This window comes from Stegodyphus dumicola, chromosome 2 (assembly GCF_044657685.1).
Source record: "Stegodyphus dumicola isolate Sdum_Otavi_A_Nest chromosome 2, ASM4465768v1".
Taxonomy (NCBI): Eukaryota; Metazoa; Arthropoda; class Arachnida; order Araneae; family Eresidae; genus Stegodyphus; species Stegodyphus dumicola.
The window spans coordinates 269,203,134-269,223,864 of NC_140769.1; the positions used below are offsets into that span (position 1 = coordinate 269,203,134).

The window sequence follows — 20,731 nt, forward strand, 5'->3', positions numbered from 1 at the left end:
ATTTCCTTTTTACTTCCTTGTACGAAGTAAAAAGGAAGTATTGTAATTGTGAAAATTTTGGGTATCATATTTCAACAAAAATACCAATTTTGACCACTATCCAATACAATTTAATGGTGTTTTTGTGTCACATCCACAAGCAAAAACAGAATAAAGGACCTTTTTCCCCCAAAAAAATTATAAAACTAATTTTAAAAGAATTCTGAAGAGAATTTTTCAGTGCATCTGTGCATACGTATGTATGTACGTACGTATTTTGCATAACTCATAAATGAGTAGCCTGAGAATGTTGAAATTTTGTACGTAAAAAGTATAGTTAGTGAGAGAAGTTACTAGTACCGTAATTTCCGGAAGAAAGGCCGCATCAGCATAAACGCCGCACTTGAGAAAAATGGTGGGAAAAAATAAAAATTACACAGAAACAAGGCATTAGCATAAACATCGCAATAGATTGAGTTGCGCATGACATCGTCATGGGCCGTATAAATGCAAAATCTCAACCTAAGTGACATATCAGTTAAAAATGCATGATATGAAACCATAAGTCAAAAAAAATTAAAGGTAAGAAATGTTAAAAATATATTTACGTTCACGTATATACTTATATTTACCGACTAAAGAAGTCCATATTTGAAATACTCAGACTATATTATAAAAATTGTTGCAACAATGAAATATTAAATTTGGATGACAAAAGGAAATTTTAAATTTTACTTACAAAAGGAATTACAGCAAACTATGCATCATATGAAGCCATCAAAATCTGATTCTTTACTATCTGAATTAAAAAGATTTAATAAATCTTGATCTAAGTCTTCCAGATCATCACATTCATCCTCTTGGTTTACAGTCTCTTTATCTAAGGATATAATTTAAGCTTCTATGAACCCTGCTATTATTGACAATGTTTTTACCTATTTTCCATGCACTTCCTACCCACTTTGCAGCGTCTTCATAAGATGCTCCACACATTTTACCGCTTTTGGTATACATATGCAATCATTCACTCATCCAACACTCCCACCACTTTCGGACTTCAGCTTTGAAGGATTTATTACCTGACAAATCTAATGGTTGTAAGATTTTTGTCAAACCACCAGGAATTATTGCTACGTTCGTAGACAATTTTTGACATCTGGTTTTCACTGACTCAAGTAAATGAGCACGCATGGAATCCATTCTCAATAACTCTTTTGGTTGGAAAAAAGATCCCTTATGACACTGCCAAACTTTTTGTTGCCACTCATGCATGATTGTTTCGTACATCCTGCCGTTCTCATTTGCACAAATAATTATGTCATCAGAAAAATCTCCCTTCGGAATAGTCTTTGGTTTAAAAATGGTCATTGGCTTTAGCTTGTCACCATTTGCGGCACAAGCTAACACACATGTAAATGGCGGTCTTTCATGCCCCGTCGTAAGCACAGATACAGTTTATGCACCAGTTTCATTAACAGTTCTGTTTTCAGGAGAGTCGAAAGCTAATGGCGTTTCATCCATATTTATTATTTGTGACCGAAGATTTTTTTTTTTTTTTTTTGTCAATAATATCTGTAACATATTTTAGAAAAGATGCCTTTTTATCCTGCCAGTCCATTGGTAATTGTTGCCCGACTGTTGTTCTAGTACGAACAGAAATATTTTTTCTTTTCATAAATCTGCTGCACTGGCAAGGCCCTCCTTCAAAATCATTTATGTTCATTTGTTTTGCTGTAAATTTTGCTTGTAAGCGAATTTTTACAGTTGAAATTGCCATTCCCTTTTCTTGTTGCTCCTTTATCCAGTTTGCAAAGTCATCCTCTAGATTCGGCCACCTTACAGTACCACTTCTTTTTGCTCATTTCTGTTGTGGCATATTTTTAAGAAGTTCTTTTTCAGTTCTCCAACATTGAATACATACTCGTCCACTTCAAACTCTGGAGCTGCTGCTCTATTTCCAATTTGTTCAGCACGTGAAATTACATTAAGCTTAAAATCAGCAGTATAGCTTCTGTGCCATTTAGGTGCCATTTTCAAAAATTTTCCGCTCCCTTCTTACTTAAAAAAAACTGTCAAACAAGTACTTGTACCCAAACTGATAGGATCTGTATCTGGCAGAATGCCAAGAAAAATCTATTCATGCTGAAGGGGAAATACGCGTTATTGTTCTGAGATCTGGTATAGGGTGAATAAGACATGTAGGTCCCTTCAAGGGAAGAATGTAAACAAAATAACATTTGCAAAAAGTAACTGAGTGGTCTTTTGTGTGGGAACAGCACCAGTCTATGTACAATGTGAAGGCCATCCAAACTATGTACAATGACCATAATAGGAAATATTTTATTTTTAGTGCACCCAAACGCCGCACCCGCTGAAAATTTAAGTTTTAAACACGTAAAAGCAGCGGCATTTCTTCCGGAAATTACGGTAATTATGAGGTATCTAAATACATCTAATTCTTTTTTTTTAATTTGAGTTACATGTTAAAAGTACGAAAGTTAAAATTGTTTTCATCATAAACTGCTTTTGTACCCTACTTTTTTTTTTTTTAAGCAGTTCTACATACTTTAATACCAGATATATGTGTTTTGGAACTGAACAAGTTATATAAATTTATTTTGTGCTTGCATTTCATTAAGTAATAATTTTCGAACAAATATTTTTGTTTTATTTTTTATGATTCTCAAAGTTATTGAAAACTTCATTTCATTTATTACTTAACTATGCTAATAATTTCCTTAATTTTTCAATTTCTATTCCAGCACATGTCAGAATCTTAGTAAGTTCTGTCCCAAATTACTTCATTTAGATATAGGATCATGTTCTCAAATGACAGATTTATCTTTGAAAGCCATTGGGTAAGTAAAGGTTATTCTTATTTTGTAGAGCCTTTTTTAGGTAGAATGTATGTTGTGCAGTGATAGATACTTGTTCACCATAATAGATATCTATAACATTAATTTCCATTTATTTAAAGAATATACTATTCATTCATCAAAACAAATTTATTTATTGGCACTATTGATTAACCCTTTTGAGATGGGATGCCTTTATTTAAGATGCTCCTTCGGGACCGATAGAAGTCGAAAGAAATGTCTCACAGGATGGGGGCTTTGCTTCCGCTAAATTTAACTTTCAAGAAAAAAATCAGAAGAAAAAGGTTTACATCCTAATGTCATAATTTTTGTTACTATTTTAGATTATTACTTAAGAAGCTATCACATATGATAAAATTAGTATTTAGTAATCTTTTCCCTTTACGTGAATATATATAAAAATTGCAGACTTTTGAGAAATAATTTTAAAAAGCGCTATTCAAATTATTTAACTTATAAAATGCATTAATGAACTTTTAAATTAATTTTAAAAGTACAAGAAAGACTGTTTGCAAGAAGAAGTAACAAAATATTTCACGTGAACTGGAAGGTACACACTCAGTGAGCTCAGTCCTTGACAGAATGTCCATATGAGAATCACTAGAGATATTGATTGCTCTCTAACTCTTTAGAAAATGAATCATCACTCTCTTTCATGTCACTAATTGGCTAATTTACCATGCGAGTATATCCTTTTGATAAATAACAGTTGCTCGCCATAATAAACTAAGTCAAGGCTTTCTGAAATAAAAGGAAAGTGCACTAAATATAATCAATAAAAGCAATGCAAATGTAATAGAACCCCACATACTAACCATTAAAGACCCTACATAGTACCAAAAAGAAGGAAAAAAAAGATTTGAAGGGATAACAGAAACGCAAATGCTTATATCACTTGGGGAGTTAAAGAGATGACTGTTTGTTTCCATTATGCTCCCCCCCCCTCGGTAGACAACTGACTCAAACGTTACGTAGAATTGTGATCAAATTGAAGATCAGAATTCTAAAACTATATTCAATACAAAAGGAAGGGACACTGGACACCATCTAATGTTCTTTAAAATATTCCAGGACTCTGGCACAAATGTGTAACGGTCAGTGGTGAACAAGAAATGGCTTGGGCATGTCAGCATGTTGGCTGGGAAATGAGTGTGTTTATTGCTGGCATGTATGTATGACAGTCAGCACAAAAAGATTATTAACACTGTAAAGTTATGTGTTATATGTTAATTAACGAATTATAATGATTGAAGTATTTACTATAACTTCTCCTTTTTCTATTCCTCACCAAAATGCAAATTAGGTTTTTGAATCTTCAGATTAGAACTTTTGGTAACTCCATTTTGCTAGTCTTCATTGCAGCTCTCCTTAAAAGTTAAAATCAGTCTTTAACATCTCACTAGCTGATGTTTAAATATGCATTTGTAAAATATCTGAGTCAGCATACTCTAGTCTATTCTATATGTAATCTTAGGCTACGTTTGAATTTTGTCTGCTTTGTTAATTTAAATATCCATGAGTGAAGAAGTTTAATCTGTATATTTTAACCTTCTGTGTTTTATGTATTGTTTAAGATGGAGCGATAACTCGCTATTTGTCTAGCAAGGACTGCAGAACATTAACTCTATTTTGCAACAGAAACCATATAACATTAAATTTATGTTTTTTAAATTTTGATACAATGCAACATAAAATGATAGTTATTTTCAGAAGCTGAAATAATGTTATAAACATAAGCAGGGGAATCAATTTTTAGATCTGATCTAATTGAGCAAAGAGAAAGGAAAGTTAAATCTACTTTCTTTGAGCTGTTTTAAAGGTTATTGATAATGATACAACAAAATTATTTTGATAGAATGCTTCCAAGAACTATGGAAGTAAATATTGTGCAGTAAAATAACTTTAGTTGCTTTGCTATAGCTATGAAATAATGCATCTAAATCTGTGATTCATTGCTTTAGTTTTTTACTTTTAAATTTAGAAATGTGCTCATGAGTAAAGCTGCATAATCTATGAAGTTGAATAAATAAGCTGTGGTTGGTAAGTTTTGAATAAGCTCTACAGGGTGCATCTAAATTGTTTTTACAAAATAAGAGGGCTCATAGTACCCATCCAGATGAGCAATAATTACCATGGAGTATAGGGTCGCATTCCACTCAGAGAGGCAAAAAAGAGTAAAGTCGAAATATTTCAGGCATAAACAAGTCATCACCTCTGATGTCATTATGTACCTACCTACGTAACATATCTCCTAAGCAAAATGACCAGGTCATTAGCATACTGGCATCCAGTCCAGCGGTTCTAGGTTTGAATTCCAGTGTAAGCATGGATATTTGTAGTGGTTCGGGACCCACTTCTGATCTGCATAGCCCTTATGTGCAGCAAAGCAAACTAAATCGTATCCAAATTTCAAGTGAGAAGAAGCAGCATAATTTGCTCTTAGCATGTTCCATAGAAAGCCAATCATATCAAACATTGTCCTTTAAAAATGTCACAACATTAAATGCTTAAAGTATTACCTTGATATAATATAAGCCAAAACATTTCTTGAAGGCAATGGCAGAGTACACATATGAGGAATTGACAGATTATGCACCTCACATATGGTAAAGTAAAAAAGGAATGGACGCGAAGCACAAAGATTGTATGAGCAGCAGCTTCCAACATAACATATTTTAAGTCATCCTGCCTTCAGCATTGTTGATCAATGACTATAAGAAACTGGTACATTTGCCATCTCAAACAGTAATGCAAGACATTCATGAAATGTATGAATGCCAGAAGTGGAAGAGTGAATCCTGGTGAAAATTACAGCAGCTCCTCCCACAAGTATGCGAGCAGCGGCATACAAAATGGGTATTTCTGAGAAAGTGGTTTAGCACATTTTACATGAGGAGCTATACAACCCTACTATGTGCAAAAGGTACAATTTTACACCAAAATGATTATCTTCACCGGGCAGACTTTGTGCAGTGGATGCTCGGGAGGAGGAATAACAATCCACATTTTCCTTCATAAGTATTATTTAGCGATAGCATTTAGCAAAGAAGGCATTTTCAGTCTGCGCAATCAGCATGTTTGGTCTGACAGCAATCCCCACTGCACAACCCCTCATAAACAACAGGAGAATTTTTCTGTCAACATAGGGGTAGATGTTCTTGATGATTGAGATTAAGGCCCTTACGTCTTACCAGACTGTTTGTCCAGCGCAACATACTGAATTGTCTTGGAACAAGTGCATCCCAGTTTATTGCAGTCTGTTCCACTCCCCATCCAGCGAGACATGTGGTTTATGCATGATGTAGCATCAGCACACTTTTCTAGCATAGTTTGGCACTTCTTGATCGCCACATATCCTGCATGATGGATCGGATCTGATAGACCTGTGGCTTACCCCCCTTGCTCACCAGACCTCAACCCACAGGATATTTTCTTCTGGGGGCATATGAAATTTTTAACGTATGAGACACCTGTGGACTCAGCTGAAGTTGTTGTCGCAGACAAAATTAACATAACACCAGAAATCTTTAGGGTGTGCCACCCATTCATTACCAATGTAAACTGTGCAACAGCACACGTGGCCACAAGTTTGAGCACTTACTTTGAGTTTTTGACCAATAAATCAGATTGTGCAATTTTTGGTACCGTTCATTTGCTTTTCCTATACTGTTACAAATTCATGTTGGAATTCTAATTTTAGTCTTTTCTGTCTCTGAGAGTAGAATGAAACCCTGTGCTTCGTGGTAATTATGGCTCATCTGGATAGGTACTATCACTCCTCTTATTTTTGTTAATGCAATTTAGACTCACCCTTGATAGTTGTAAAGAGAGACAAATTAAAACATTTTATAATTGACTGCATTATAATTGCTGAATCTTTTTTAGTATAAATATTTTGACAAAAATCCTTTCACATCTGCTATGTGAGATATTTGGATAAAATACATAGTGTGATGGTATACTGAACATTCAACTGTGGTCAAACAGTTTCAGTTTTTGTTTGAGTAGAATGAAAATTTAAATGAAATAAACTTCCTCTTATAAGGATTCTTAAACAGTGTTTGGAGAATGGTCATTTTATTAATAGTAATAATAATTGCTTGCTATTGATATGTAGACTTTTCTTTTGGTTTTGTAGGGAAGGATGTCCAAATATGGAGCACATCAATATATCTTGGTGCGACCAAGTGTCCATGAGTGGTGTAGAAGCCTTAGCTAGGGGATGTGGAAGGCTTAAAGTTTTTATCTGTAAAGGTTGCTCCCTGGTATGTGAATTCTAGTTATTATATATGGCCATTTTCATATGTATATAATAATGATAATATTTCCCTAATGAAACATTTACGTGAAATTGTTTTTTTAAAGAAATCTGTGAAGATTAATTGATGTTACATGAACCATCTATTCATCTAAGAAATAACAACCTTGAATATTTTCTGTTTTTTTAAAGAAATCTGTGAAGATTAATTGATGTTAAATGAACCATCTATTCATCTAAGAAATAACAGCCTTGAATATTTTCAGAAATGCATGTGAACTTGGGAATTTCTTATTAAGAATGTGAATAATCAAGAAGCATACTAAAGCCATTTTGAGGCTGTATGTTAAATGGAGAAGAGATGATACTTTTTAGCTAAGAATTCCCTCGCAGGTATAGATGCATGACTTGCCATAATGTGGTGATGAAAGAGTTGTGCAGAATTTTCTCAGTGGTAGTACACAGTCCTTTTTCTCATATGCTAGAATACCTCTAAGTATCTTTGTTCATAATAAATTCAAATCTTTAAGCAAAGTTCTTTTATGGCTATAAAGATCACCTTACTTTCCTTATTTAGTTATAAGAAAGAAGAAAGCAATTGGCTCTGCACTAGAAATAGTCATCTTGCGGCATTATATTGGCCAATCCAGTTTAAAAGATGTAAAATCAGATTAAATGTCTAATTATTTGTATTGATGTTTAATTATGTGAGAACAAGCAGAGTAAAAATATATATATATATATTTTTAAATAATAAGAAACAAAAATTTGCATGACATTAGAAATATGTATGATGGAATCTTTCAGTTTTTTTTGGGGGGGGTGATTATGTAGTGTTGCGATATTAGGGTATGTATCACGGCAAGCATTGCCATTCTGTCAGTCTTTAATTTAAATTAAAATACCATAACTTCCTTGTGGTCAAGGAAATAGCCAGTTTTCAGTATATTGTTATTTGGCATTGTATACATTCTTCCAGATTCTGATTGTAGTTCTTATGTTGAGCAGTCTAAAAGCAGGATATGTACCTCTTCATATTATTCGTCAGTAACACAACCTATATATAAGCATATAGACATGCTTATCAGAGTTAGTTTAATCATGTTTTTCCATGCTTATTGTGCAATGAAGTTTCTGTTAAGTTAGTATGCACAGCATTTTAATCTTTCTACACTTTTATGATACACACATTCAATGGCTATGGTCTATATCTCAATTTATTATAGTTTTTATTATCTCATTGTTCACATGCTATTATTCACAACCTATAGATTTTATTATCTCATTGTTCACAAACAAAACAAAACAAAACAAAAAAAAAAAAAAAAGTCTTTTGACATACATATTTTTGGGCATTTCAGAAAAAAATCTATACCTGTCTATAGATACAGGAATGTTCTCTCTCATTCCATGCATTCCTTTCAATTTTTATAACATTTTAACTTTTAAGCCAATTAAACAGTCAGATAAACAGACCAGATATCAAATAATTCAAACAATCAATCTTGGCATTCATGATTTTAATATGTAATTACATAATGGGAACAGTGATTTATAATTGTCTAGTAAGAGCATATTTATAACTTTCAGTATAAATGGGACACAGTGTTCATTTTTATCAAAATGGCAACTTTGTCCTATTTATAATGAATGAGATGGTCAGGAAATATTAAGATAATGGTACAATCTCATTCAAAATGATGCATATGGCCAGCCTGTTTATAATCAATGTATTATGTACTTAGGTGATAATTCTTATTAGTATTTGAATCATTATTATAATTGGTAAAACGTATAAGTAAGTGTTAGCAAAATGTATAATTCTTTGATGAAATAGTCTTTCATTAACAATGAAAAGTGTGGGTTTTTTTTTTTTTTTTTTCTTTTTTTTTAATCACACATCTCTCCCTGTGTGTTGATTTGGCCTTCTTGCTGAAATCAAATATGTATATTTAAGAATTCCTTCTTTCCTAGATTGGAGATGAAGCATTGCATGAACTAACGAGGTTTTGTCCTGATTTGCAAGTTATTAATCTTCTGGGTTGCAGTGTAAGTTATTCTTATTTTTGATTCTTTTATTTTTATTATTAAGAATTTCTTTTTTTCTTTTCCTAATCCTAGTGTTATATAATGATGCTTATTATGTTTGAATTTAAATTCTCTTTGATGCTTTACATTTTACTTAATTACTTAAATTCTGCTTTAAGTGCTTTTTAACTGTAAGAGGGCTGATAGACTGATATATAACTCTTTGAAAGCCATTCTGATGTTTAATATGTCTTTATAAATCATCATGTTAAGAGTCTGTTGAACTATGCAGGAAGCAAGTTGGAATGCATAGTTGATAGTTCAGACTTCAAAGCGTTATTATTTTCTATTACTTTAAAATAGACACTTAAAAGCTAATATCAGCTCACCCCATTGACGATCTTAATCATCACTATACAACATTTAGTTTCCATTGATTTAAGACTGTAATATCGGTCTTCATTCATGCGCTCTGCATGAAGCAAAACCTACTAAATGAACATGTAGAAAAAGTTAGGCAACCCAAATTGTCTGCTGCAACAATCGATCCCATGATAGGAAAAAAATAAAATAAACTCTGAATAAATAAACTGTGAAATAACAGATCATAGTATTTGATTTGTAAACCCCTTCGTGACATGTAGCGCAAACGCCCGCTTATCGCGGAGGCCGGCAGTGTCTTACGCAAGCGTCTGTCCAGGGCCGAAGGCTTTTTTGCTATTAAGCCTAAATCCATGAAATTTCCGAAGCATCAACGCATTGTTTAATAATGCTCTATAGAGTATTTAAATGGCTTATGCTTTATAGATATTTTTATATATACTTTAATTACCTTATTTCTTGTTTAAATGCATATTTTACACATTTTATTTTCATTACTGACCATTTTATGACTTTTAACATTATACATCTGAAAACTAAATATATTACTTAAAATTTTCTTTTCGTATGAAAAATTTGAAAACAGGGATCTACACACGGTCCTACGTTACATTCCTTGCACTCGTAATAACTCATTTGCCGTTTTGGAGGATTTTTCCGGGAATGTGAACAAACGAAGCATTGTCATCTCATTTTCTTATCAGTCTCTTCTGAACAAAATTTTGGAAAATGTCTTTCAGTTAATCTAAGCGGTTAGTTAATATTTTGCAGTTTCAGTTAATATTTTGCATCATTTCTGCTATTTCATGCTCTGTTAAACATTTTTGATGTGTCGACATTGTAACGGTAAAAACAGAAAGAATTCACGTCTAACAAGATCTAATTATTTTCTAAAAACTGAACTGCAATCCGAAATACCCAATGATTTAGCGAAAATAAAACTTCTCTGCTTACAGTAAACAACTACCACGTGCGAATTTAAAGAGACATCATAAATCACGCCATTCGGAAACATTTATTTCCCCTTTTGTTTATATAATCAAAAACACGTGTATGTGAGTCATGCTTCTCTCATTTTGAGTAGAAGGTCTAATGTACATGTATCTGAAACCATATGGACATAACAGTGCCATCTTGTGGCAGAAATTATAGTTTTTAAAATGTTCCAGGTCACTGGCACAAATATGTGACAGTCGGGGCTGAACAGGAAAACGCTCTGGCACGCCTGAGTGTCGGCCGGGAAGTGAGTGTGTTCGTTGCTGGCATGCAGACGTGACAGTCGGCGCAAAGGGGTTAAGCATCATCCATTGAAATTATTTTTCTGTTTATCAAATGGTGGTGATTTGCTCAAAATCTTTTGCATTTCAAAAGGAAAACCAGAGCAAACAATATTTTGCACACAGAATCTTTTGGTACATATGTATTATCAAGACCATTGTAGCAGAAGTTGTGTATTTTTAGAATGCAGCAAGCTCTGGCAGGCATGCAATTACAAATTTCTGAAGCAACCATGCTCATAACAGTTTTTCAGTCAGGCAATGTCAAAATCTTTGTATGTGTTCTCTTTGTTGTATCCCAAACTCCAAAGGTTTTTGTTTTTTTTTTTAATAAACAAATTGTGATATTTTTTGCTTTCAACTCAATTTTAAAATATCACTTATGGAATTTGGCAGCAATGGAAGATACTGCATTAAAATTTTTGCTGAAATACAGTATTTTAGTGCAAAATTATTTAAGGGAACAGTGATGAGATGCTTTTGGTTGATAACCAGTGTGCAATGCAAAGTTTGTGCAGTTCTCTGATTTTTATTTTTATTTTATTATCTTTTTGAGCAAAAATAGGTCACTTTGTACACAAGATGAAGAACAGTGCTAAAGAAGAATTTTAGGAAAAGTGCTTTTATTTAATGTTTCATATAATTCTTATTTAATAATTACACTTTATATTTAAAAATTTTAAAGTGTGCTTTCTATTAATGTGTTGATAATGCTTGCTGACCACGATGAATATCATTAATTTGGGAATATTTAAAAAAGATATTTTAAAATTGTCAATTTTTATAAAGTAATTTTTACCTTTCATGTATAACAAATTGACAGATTGTGCCAGTGTGATTGCATCAATACATAAGTACCAATCTATGGAATTTCAATAGTCAAGCTATTGTTGTGGGCCATCGTTTTGTTTACATTTCTCTGAATGTTAGCTTTGAATACAGGAAGAAATTAACAGTTTATCGTAAAATTAATTACAAATGGCTGTTCAAATAGTTTAAGCAAAATACGGATATAAACAATTTCTCCTTAATTCTTAAAAGAATTCTCAATTGTCAGAATAGCTTTCGGAGTATAGTATTACAATTCAGTCGAATCTCGCAGTTGAATAACGACTAAAAAACAGCAACAGTGACAACAACAACTCATCCATTTTCTTAGCTGTATTTATATAGACACTAGCTTCCAGAAAGTTCAGGAAAGATCTGTCGCTGGGAAACATATCTAGCATTTCACATAACTTTTTAAAATATTTTGAACATTGCCGTTCTCGGATTAAAAAAATCAAAAATTCCATATTAGAAATAAATACACATATAAAGAAAAAAAGTGTCCATAAATACATACACATTAAAAAAAGTAAATAATCGAATAATGCAATAAAAAGGACGTAAATAATTACAGATCTTTACAATCTTGCCCCTTCTTTAAAGACTGCATGTCGCGGGCAGTGTAATCCCCAAGAGTAAAGATAATTAACCCTTATTATCATAAACAAGTTTTAATAGTGTGCATATTATTAACACTTGCTGTAATAATACTAATAGTGTGTTACTCATAGTAATAATAGCAATAATATTATAATAACAGTGTATTACACATAATACACTGCAAGCCTATCATAGTGCACTACTTTAGATTTAGTAGGTGTTGTTTGAATACACACCACTATGTTATTCAGTTTCTTGATCAGACAGAAGGGCTCCTTTCTGGATGACTGCAATTCGAGTGAGATACTTCAGTGTCTCTTGCTATTCCAAAACCAGACTTGATCTCCATCCTTGAATGCACTCTCAGTGGATTTGCCATCATATCTCCTCTTCATCCTCTTGTTTGCTGTGTTGATCTTTCCCCTGGTCACATGTAATTGGCAAATTTTAGTGTTTTCAAGTGGTACGATAATTAATTTACCCTCAGCACAGCCAATATGCACTATGCGAATAGCTTGGAATTTTCTTGAAACACATTTGGGAAAGTCAGGGAATTTCATTCTTCTGTTTGAGTGGCAACCTTGAGATGGTCTTTACTTCTGATCAATGAAACTTCGCATGATACTTCTCACAGGGAAGCATGAAACAATTTCCTTTCCCTTTTCATGAAAATATAAGACTATCACTTATGTTGGAAGTCCTAACTGACATATTTTCTTTTGATAGTCCAAGCGCATATGTGCTGTGTTTTCTCCTTTTGTAAAAGTATTTAGCCTGTCACTTGTATTAGCAACACAGACCGGCACTTTTCCTTTTGTTGAGTTCACTGAAACAGCTGCAGATAAGAATGCTTTTGTATGTGTATTTTTAAGGAAATCAGTAATGCCCACATGCTGCTTTTCGTGAGTTTCCACTAAGTGCTGATGATGCATGCATTCAGTCCTAGGAGCAATAATAGTATTCTCATGAACAGTTATCCTGTAGCAACTCACATCATTTTCATGCATTTCAAACATTGGTATTTCTTAATTAGAAGTGTACAATTAATTATTTTTTACATCTAAGCAAAATCCATAAGTCAAATTTGAAATTATTAATAACAGCCATGTATACTGTTCTCATACACACAGGATGTGAACTTGATATGCACATTTTTCCAGATAATGACATTTTCTAGCTGTTCATAGTTTGCATATTTAAGGATAGAGCCATATACAGAAGGTGGCTGTTCGAATGCTGATCAATAGCAGCTTGCATGGTCATCTGCTATCATGCAACAAGAAGATCAATTTATTTCTCTTTCGACACAGAGTCTGTAATTTCCACCATGAGCCGGCAATATCTATAGAACAGCTGAGTTTTCTGCTTTTAGTAAATTTTGTTACTTCATAATATCCTTACTTATTTCCTTCATAAATGTCCCTCATTATTACAGTTGCATTACTTCATTCTATTATTACAGCTAGAGGCATTCACCATTGCTTCCCGAAATGTTGTTCTGTATTTCAATTCCAGCATTTCGCTTTATTATTATTACCATTCTTGTTTGTCTTGCACCCTTCCACTGCTTCCAGTCTCTTTTAACAATTCCTTTAAAGCTTTTAGCATCTTTGTCCTCTTACTATTGACACCCCAAACAAGACCAACAATCTTTTCTACTGGCATTCTGTGCAATCTGCACTTTAATTTCATGTACTAGAGCACTTTTCAAACCCTTATTATCAACTGTGTGGAGAGCTTGTTGTATATCGTGATTCCTAATAACACCCACAAAATATTGAAGACTTAGAACATGTCTTCAGTTTCTCAAATATAATCAGAAGATGCTAGTTGCATTATTTTTTCAGTTTCAGTCACCAGTTCTTGAAGAAATCAATTCTTCTGCCTTCTGATGTTGGACCTTGAGCTGCAATCAGTGGTAATCCTTGATAAATGTTTCTCCATACTGTAGATCTAACACATTAATTAAAGTGTCAATATCTGAGCACTTTTCAGCTGGAAATATCTGAAAAACAACAGCAGCCTCTTCTTTCAAAGATGCAGCCAAGTTTAAGACTTTGGTGACAGGTCCCTTCAGTTTGTCTGCTGAATCATTTGAATTGTTTCCTGCAGATGCATCATGAATTTCCCATCATATAGTGAAAGCTTAGTTACCGAACAAGATGGCTGAACCAAGATGTTCTTCTAAACAGCATGAGCCGGAGTGTTCAATGCAGGCTGAGTTGGGGTATTGATAATAAATAAAGCTAGTTTTAGAATTTTCTCCTCTGATCTTAAAATTTCTTTTTAAGCCTCTTGTACACTGCACAGATTTCTTCTGCTATAAAGGACTTTACCATCTTTGACTCTGTTTTAAGTTTGGTTCCTAAGCATTCAAGATTTCTTTAAGTGAAACAATACTGTCTTTCATTTTAGTGGCATTTTCATCAGTGGCATTCTTTGTTTCGACAACATTCATTTCGACGGAGTTCTTCATCTCAGCGACATTTGGGAGTGTCTCATTTCTCATTTTAGCAGCCTGCCTACTCTTAGCAAGAATTTCCTTTATAGCTTTCAAATTATTTTCATTCTCCTGATTATCCACATCCACATTCAAAGAGATCCAGACACTAATTGTCGCAGGCTATCGGTTAATTTATATTTCTCTGAATGATCACTGCAAATAACAGAAATAAATTAAATTATTTTTATAAATTTAATTACAAACAGGAATTCAGACAGCTTAAGCAGGACACAGATATAAACAAATTCTTCTTAATGTTTAAAAAATGTCGCCAATTGTATGCAGATTATACACACAATTCAGCTAAATCTCACAGTTGAATTACAACTAAACAACTCATCTGAGCTCTCTCAACCCTATTTGTATGGATTGTAGCTTCCAGAAAACTCAGCAAAGGTCTGTCATTTGAAAAGTCACATTTCGCTTAAGTTATTTTTAAATTCTTGATGTTGCTATTCTCGGATCAGTCAAATTAACAATATATGTATATAGAAAGAAAAGAATTAATGTAAATATTATCTAAAACAGAAGAGTAAGTCCACAGTAAAAATATGTTGTAACTAAATTATGTTTAATAGCAAAATTATAACTTACAAAAGTATTACAATAGTGCAAGAGACAAATTGAGAACCCGTAAAAACAAATTTAGAACTTTGGCAAAAGTGAAGCAGTCTAGGCCAAATGGCTGAAATTTTAGAACAGTTGGATGCTTGGCAAAGTATTTGACTAAAAATGTGCTATTTTCCTTGCTGAATTTATTGGCAGAGGGCTTGGAGGTATCTTATTCAGTTGGCAATTCTTATTAATAATTTTCTGGATGTTGAGCCCATGATATTTAGTTTTAAGAAACAGCAGTTCTCTTCAGACTATTAATCACAAATCAACTAGCAATCCAGAAATAATCCCATTCAACTTTTTTTTTCCTTTTCATCACCATAAAGCAGCAGGTGTTTCATGCCAGAATTTTGCAAAACTGAATGTAATTACAAATTGCTGAAGACAGTAGATATCCTCCCAGTTTTGTGGATAAAATCACCAAGAAAACCAGTAAACAAGTTTCTATCAACTAAACTCTAATCAATTATCTAAACTCTCGTCTCTTAAAAAGTAATGTTTTCTGATGACCATCATCAAATAATAGTAGGTATATTGGAACGTTTCCCTGCAACCTGATCATCCCACACATCTGTTGCGTGTGTAAAACAGTTGGTTAAAAATTTGGCATTACCCAACTTCATCCATCTGGAAAGATCAGATAAATCAGACATCACCACAATAGATCCTTGAGGTACATATACTATTCCGATTTGTAGCAAAAATAGGTGACGGAGGACGGGAACACCTGGTGTCTAACAAAAGTAAGCTGGTACATGTTCTACGCCCACACTATCTTGAAACTGGTATGTCCCGAGTTCCAGGAGGCCTGCCTGAGAAATGCATTTGATTCTGTGTGAAGTTGCATAAACGAACAGGGACCTGAATGATATTAATTATTTTTACTGCTGCAATTCTGGCACTAGTGGCACTCATTGGCACTGTTGCTTGATGGTAGAGTATATAATACATTTGCTCATACAAACTCTGCAGAGCCGTTTCAAGAAGAAAATTGACATAGATCTTACTTAGTTCGTGGCCACAATATCCAGTCCTGATGACACAGAAAAGCAAAGGTGCAAACACAGAAATTCAATAGCTCTTAGAGAACTATGAATAAAAATTGCTGAGCATAAAAAAGATCTAAACTCTTTGCCAATCGTTCATCAATGAAAATTGTACGTCATTAGTCAACTACTACACTATTAATCCACACACAATAACTGAATGGGACAAGTCCAAAATCATTGCCAAATCCCAGCATAAAAGCAGGCTCAAAATTAAGAGAGGCCCTTGAAATCACTACAAAGTTGGCTTGCATCAATTTCTATGTGTTTGGGTGTCGATTTTGAATACAGCAACCCTATGGAAACCAATAAAAGACTAAGGCTTCAAACATGATGAAGCTATCCATTCCACCTCCAGCTGACAAAACAGACGTATCATATCATCTGCCAAAGCACCGCCAATTATATTTAATCATGGTTTTAGCTTGTCTAACGTAGAGTATTTTATCAAATTTTTATGAACATTCAAAGCTTTAAGTATCTTGATTCTTTACATGGTATTTAATAATTGCAAATGAGAATTTCTTCATTAAAAATATGTTCACATAATTATGTTGTGTCATTATTTTATTTAGAATGTAACAGATGAAGGTGTCCAATATATTAGTCAACGGTGTCCTAAACTTTACTATTTGTGTCTTTCCAATTGTTCTCATCTCACTGATGCTTCATTAATTGCCTTGGGGCAAGGATGCCATAATTTAAAGTAAGTTAAGTGATGAAATATATTGTACTTATAAATTCCTCATTAATTCAGTTTACATTTACTTTAATGAAAAATTACTTTATCATTGTTACAGAAAGGGAATAATCTTCTTGAAGTAACAGAATAACTGTAAACCTGTGGGTAGGTAAAAGCTTATTGCTGCAGGTATGGAGAAATAGCATGTTATTCTGATTCTGAATTGCTGCATATCTTAATTTGAATATTTTGTGTATTTCACATCATATATTGTAGTCATCATAGAACTGTAAACCCAAAAAATCAGCCATCAATCTTTCTGTTCAGTCTGCAAACTCATTCAATTCATTTTTTATAATGGCCATTATAAAAAATGAATTATTAATTTGAATGTGTCTCATTGATAAAAATTTCGGAGATGATTAAGGCAAATTATTCATAGAATGTTTTTCAGAAATTTCCATGTGATAGAAATGTGAAAGTACACTTATTATAGTAGTTTTCAGGTTAAAAAATATTGGAATTTGGGTGAGTTTGAAAAATGAACTCAAAGGTTATATTATATTGATTTTTGGTGTAGCTGATTTTTGGTGTATGAAGACCATACAAATATGTGATATGAGCTAAGCAAAATATCCTAATTAAGATAGAATAATTTTTCAGATGATCATCATCATAGGATGTACAGTAAAAATTTGTGCTCTAAACCTTCATAACATTTTATAATGTATAGCTGAGGCGGTTTAATTTTAAATAAAAAAGTTTTATGTTTTACAGAGATATCTCTTTGAATATTCTTAGAAGGAACTGTCTGATTTAAAAAAATTCTTAAATGAAAGAGCATTAATTAACAATTTAAGTAAACTGGAATACACATTTTTTAAAATCAAAATTTTGTATATAATTTGAGTTACTTAAAAACATTTTCTATGAATTCAAGTATCTAGCTTATGCAAATTTATCTGCATTAAGTTTTTTTTCTTTTTTAAGTTCTAAGTTGGCTTATGCAATAAGTTTCAAAATTTTTGTTCAATGATTTAAACTTTTGTATCAAAATTAGTGATGAAGTAATTCATTAGGAATAAAAGAGGTTGAAAAATACATTGCAGCTTCTGTGATTCATGTATCTTATGAACAATTAATATCATTACTTTAGAACCTCTGCAAACTGAGAATTGTACAGAATGTGCTGCTGCTCTTTATTTATGTTAATAAGGAACTGTTGCAATAATAATGCTAATTAAAATTTCTGCTAATGATGGTATAGAATCTGTAGCAAATTGGCAAATTAGATGTCAAATTAATTGGTTGAGTTTTAAATTTTATTTTATTTTTCTAGTTATAGGCATATGTTTAATTTTATTTTAATTATTATTCCTTTTTCTATTTTAAAGCTTAAGCCTTCCATTTTTCCATTTTTTAAAATTATTATTTTCCCTGAATTTGGAAACTTTTTTGCATTAATTGTTATGAAAAAAAATTATTTAGTTGACTGTTGGTAAATTTCTTAATAAATTAATTTCCTCAAAAAGTTTTTATTATTATTTTTTGGCATTATTTTGGCTATTATTATATTAATTATTTTAGCTTTTGATTGCAAAGGATTTTCTACACATTCAGTTTTTACTTAAGTTCGAAGTTTATTTAACATTATTTAGCACAGTGCTTCTGATTTACTCGATGGTTATTTAGCAGTAATTTTTGTTTTGGGGTTATGTTAAAGTAGATTATAGCTTGAAGAAAATTTTAAAATAATTTAAAAAAATTTACTTTATTGCACTTTTAAAGAACTTTATTTGAATTTATTTTTATTTTGATCAAATAAATTTTTATTTAGAACTTTCTTTTAATTATTCCTTTTTATGTTTTTCAAGAATTGACAGTTATCCAAATATAATTCAGAAACATGGCTGTTGAAAATTCTTTGGCTGCTTCTTGAAAAAGACCCAAGAATTTTCAACAGTATTTTTTATTTTAATTGTATTACTTTCATTACGGTATTTTATTGAATTGTTTTTATTCCAATTTTGATGTGTACTTCTGGTTAGATTCTTAACCCTTTTCTTGATTTAATATGTGATTTAATAATTATTTGTTGCTTATATAATTTATTTCTCAGCGTACTGTATGACTAAATAATTTATTATTTAATTTTAAATTTCTAAACTTCGGTTTATATATATAAATGAAAAGATACAAACCAATTCAGCACATCAGTTGTTGAATTCTCATAAAGCAGTTAGGCATCTTGAAAAGTTTATGATCAAGGGGCAGATATGAAATACATGATTTTGTTGCAGACTCTGTATAAGAAAACTGCATATCTGATCTAATTACCTTACCTGGTTATAATAAGGGATTCTGCTAGGTGCACAGCGACAAAAAGTTATGATTGGGATTCTTTATAAGATCTTCAAAATAGCATTGCAGTAATTCATTGTATTATATTCTTCGCTGATACCTTCAGAACTCTAGTTAACCTCATGTACAGTAAGACCCCGCTTAACGCGGAGGATACGTTCCATCAAAGTAGAGCGTAATGTGAAACAGTGCTAAACGAGGCTATCTTTACATGTAAATAATGGGGTTAGGGGAAGATGGCTAGGAAATTGGTTAGGTATTAAATTTAAAAAGTATGTTTTTTTTAATAAAAATAAAACCAAACATTTATTTCTTAAAGCCCAAATTAATACCACATTATTATTTCTTGCAAAAATAAAAACAAAATATAAATAACAAAACGACTATTCTTAAAAAAAACAAATAAAATTCTCAGTCAGTCATATTTAGTTAGCCTTCCGCGTTTTCAGTGTTCTGCCTTTTTGTGACAAAAGCATCTAATGTTGTTTGCCTTTTTCTTTTGCATTGTTCTCTTAAAAGTTCTTCATAAACGGATAGAGGATCTCTAACACCACGCCTTACGTTTGAGCTCCTGTCAAAATTCGGATCATTTTCAATGAATTGATCCATTATTTCAGTTATGCTAGACAAACTCCTTTTTACAAACGCCATCAAAAGTTCTTTTTGCTCTTCTTCTGAATCACCGCTGTCAACATTTTTGTTTTCTTCTTGTTCAGTTAATTCCTTGAGCTCATCCATTAGAAAGACTAGCCGCAGCTTCTTGAATTATTTCTTCGACATCTTCCACATTTACCCCTTCAAAATATGTCTGTACAATACCGCACCAAACAAGAAATACAAGTACACTCTTTCGGATATATATTTGAAACCTATCACTGCATAATATTTTGGGGAATCCCCGTATGCTGCGACTGATTTCGTGGAATCCCCGGGTTGAAATAAAAGAGCGCTAAACCGAAACAGCGATAAACGAAACAGCATTAAGCGGGGTCTTACTGTACATGGTTGAGGTTGTTATGGTGCATAGCATCAGCTGTTGGAAAACTGTATTATAAGCTCTTATTCCACCACAACCCTCATTTTTCCATATGCCTTACTACCACAACTTCATGTAAGAATTATTGAACAAGAGCTAGCACATCTTAACCCTTTCTGTGTGGGTGTGTCATATACGCCACGGTATCATTCGGTTCATCTATGGCATGTGTAATGTCTGCATCTCAGTAGTGTCTGGCCAGACTACTTTAACGTATATGTGACAATAACATGAAACAAAATGTTAAATATTTTTTATTTT

General features: G+C 32.5%; 1 protein-coding gene across 1 annotated transcript in view; it reads left to right on the forward strand.

Moving 5' to 3' along the window:
- The window catches only part of LOC118197686 (F-box/LRR-repeat protein 2), a 114,285-nt gene that overhangs the window by 60,727 nt on the left and 32,827 nt on the right, over positions 1-20,731 (forward strand). Inside the window, exons 8-11 of the mRNA XM_035369226.2 lie at positions 2,742-2,837; positions 6,994-7,120; positions 9,088-9,162; positions 16,967-17,097. Coding sequence (XP_035225117.1) covers positions 2,742-2,837; positions 6,994-7,120; positions 9,088-9,162; positions 16,967-17,097 — 429 coding nt within the window. The remainder of the gene's footprint in view (positions 1-2,741; positions 2,838-6,993; positions 7,121-9,087; positions 9,163-16,966; positions 17,098-20,731) is intronic.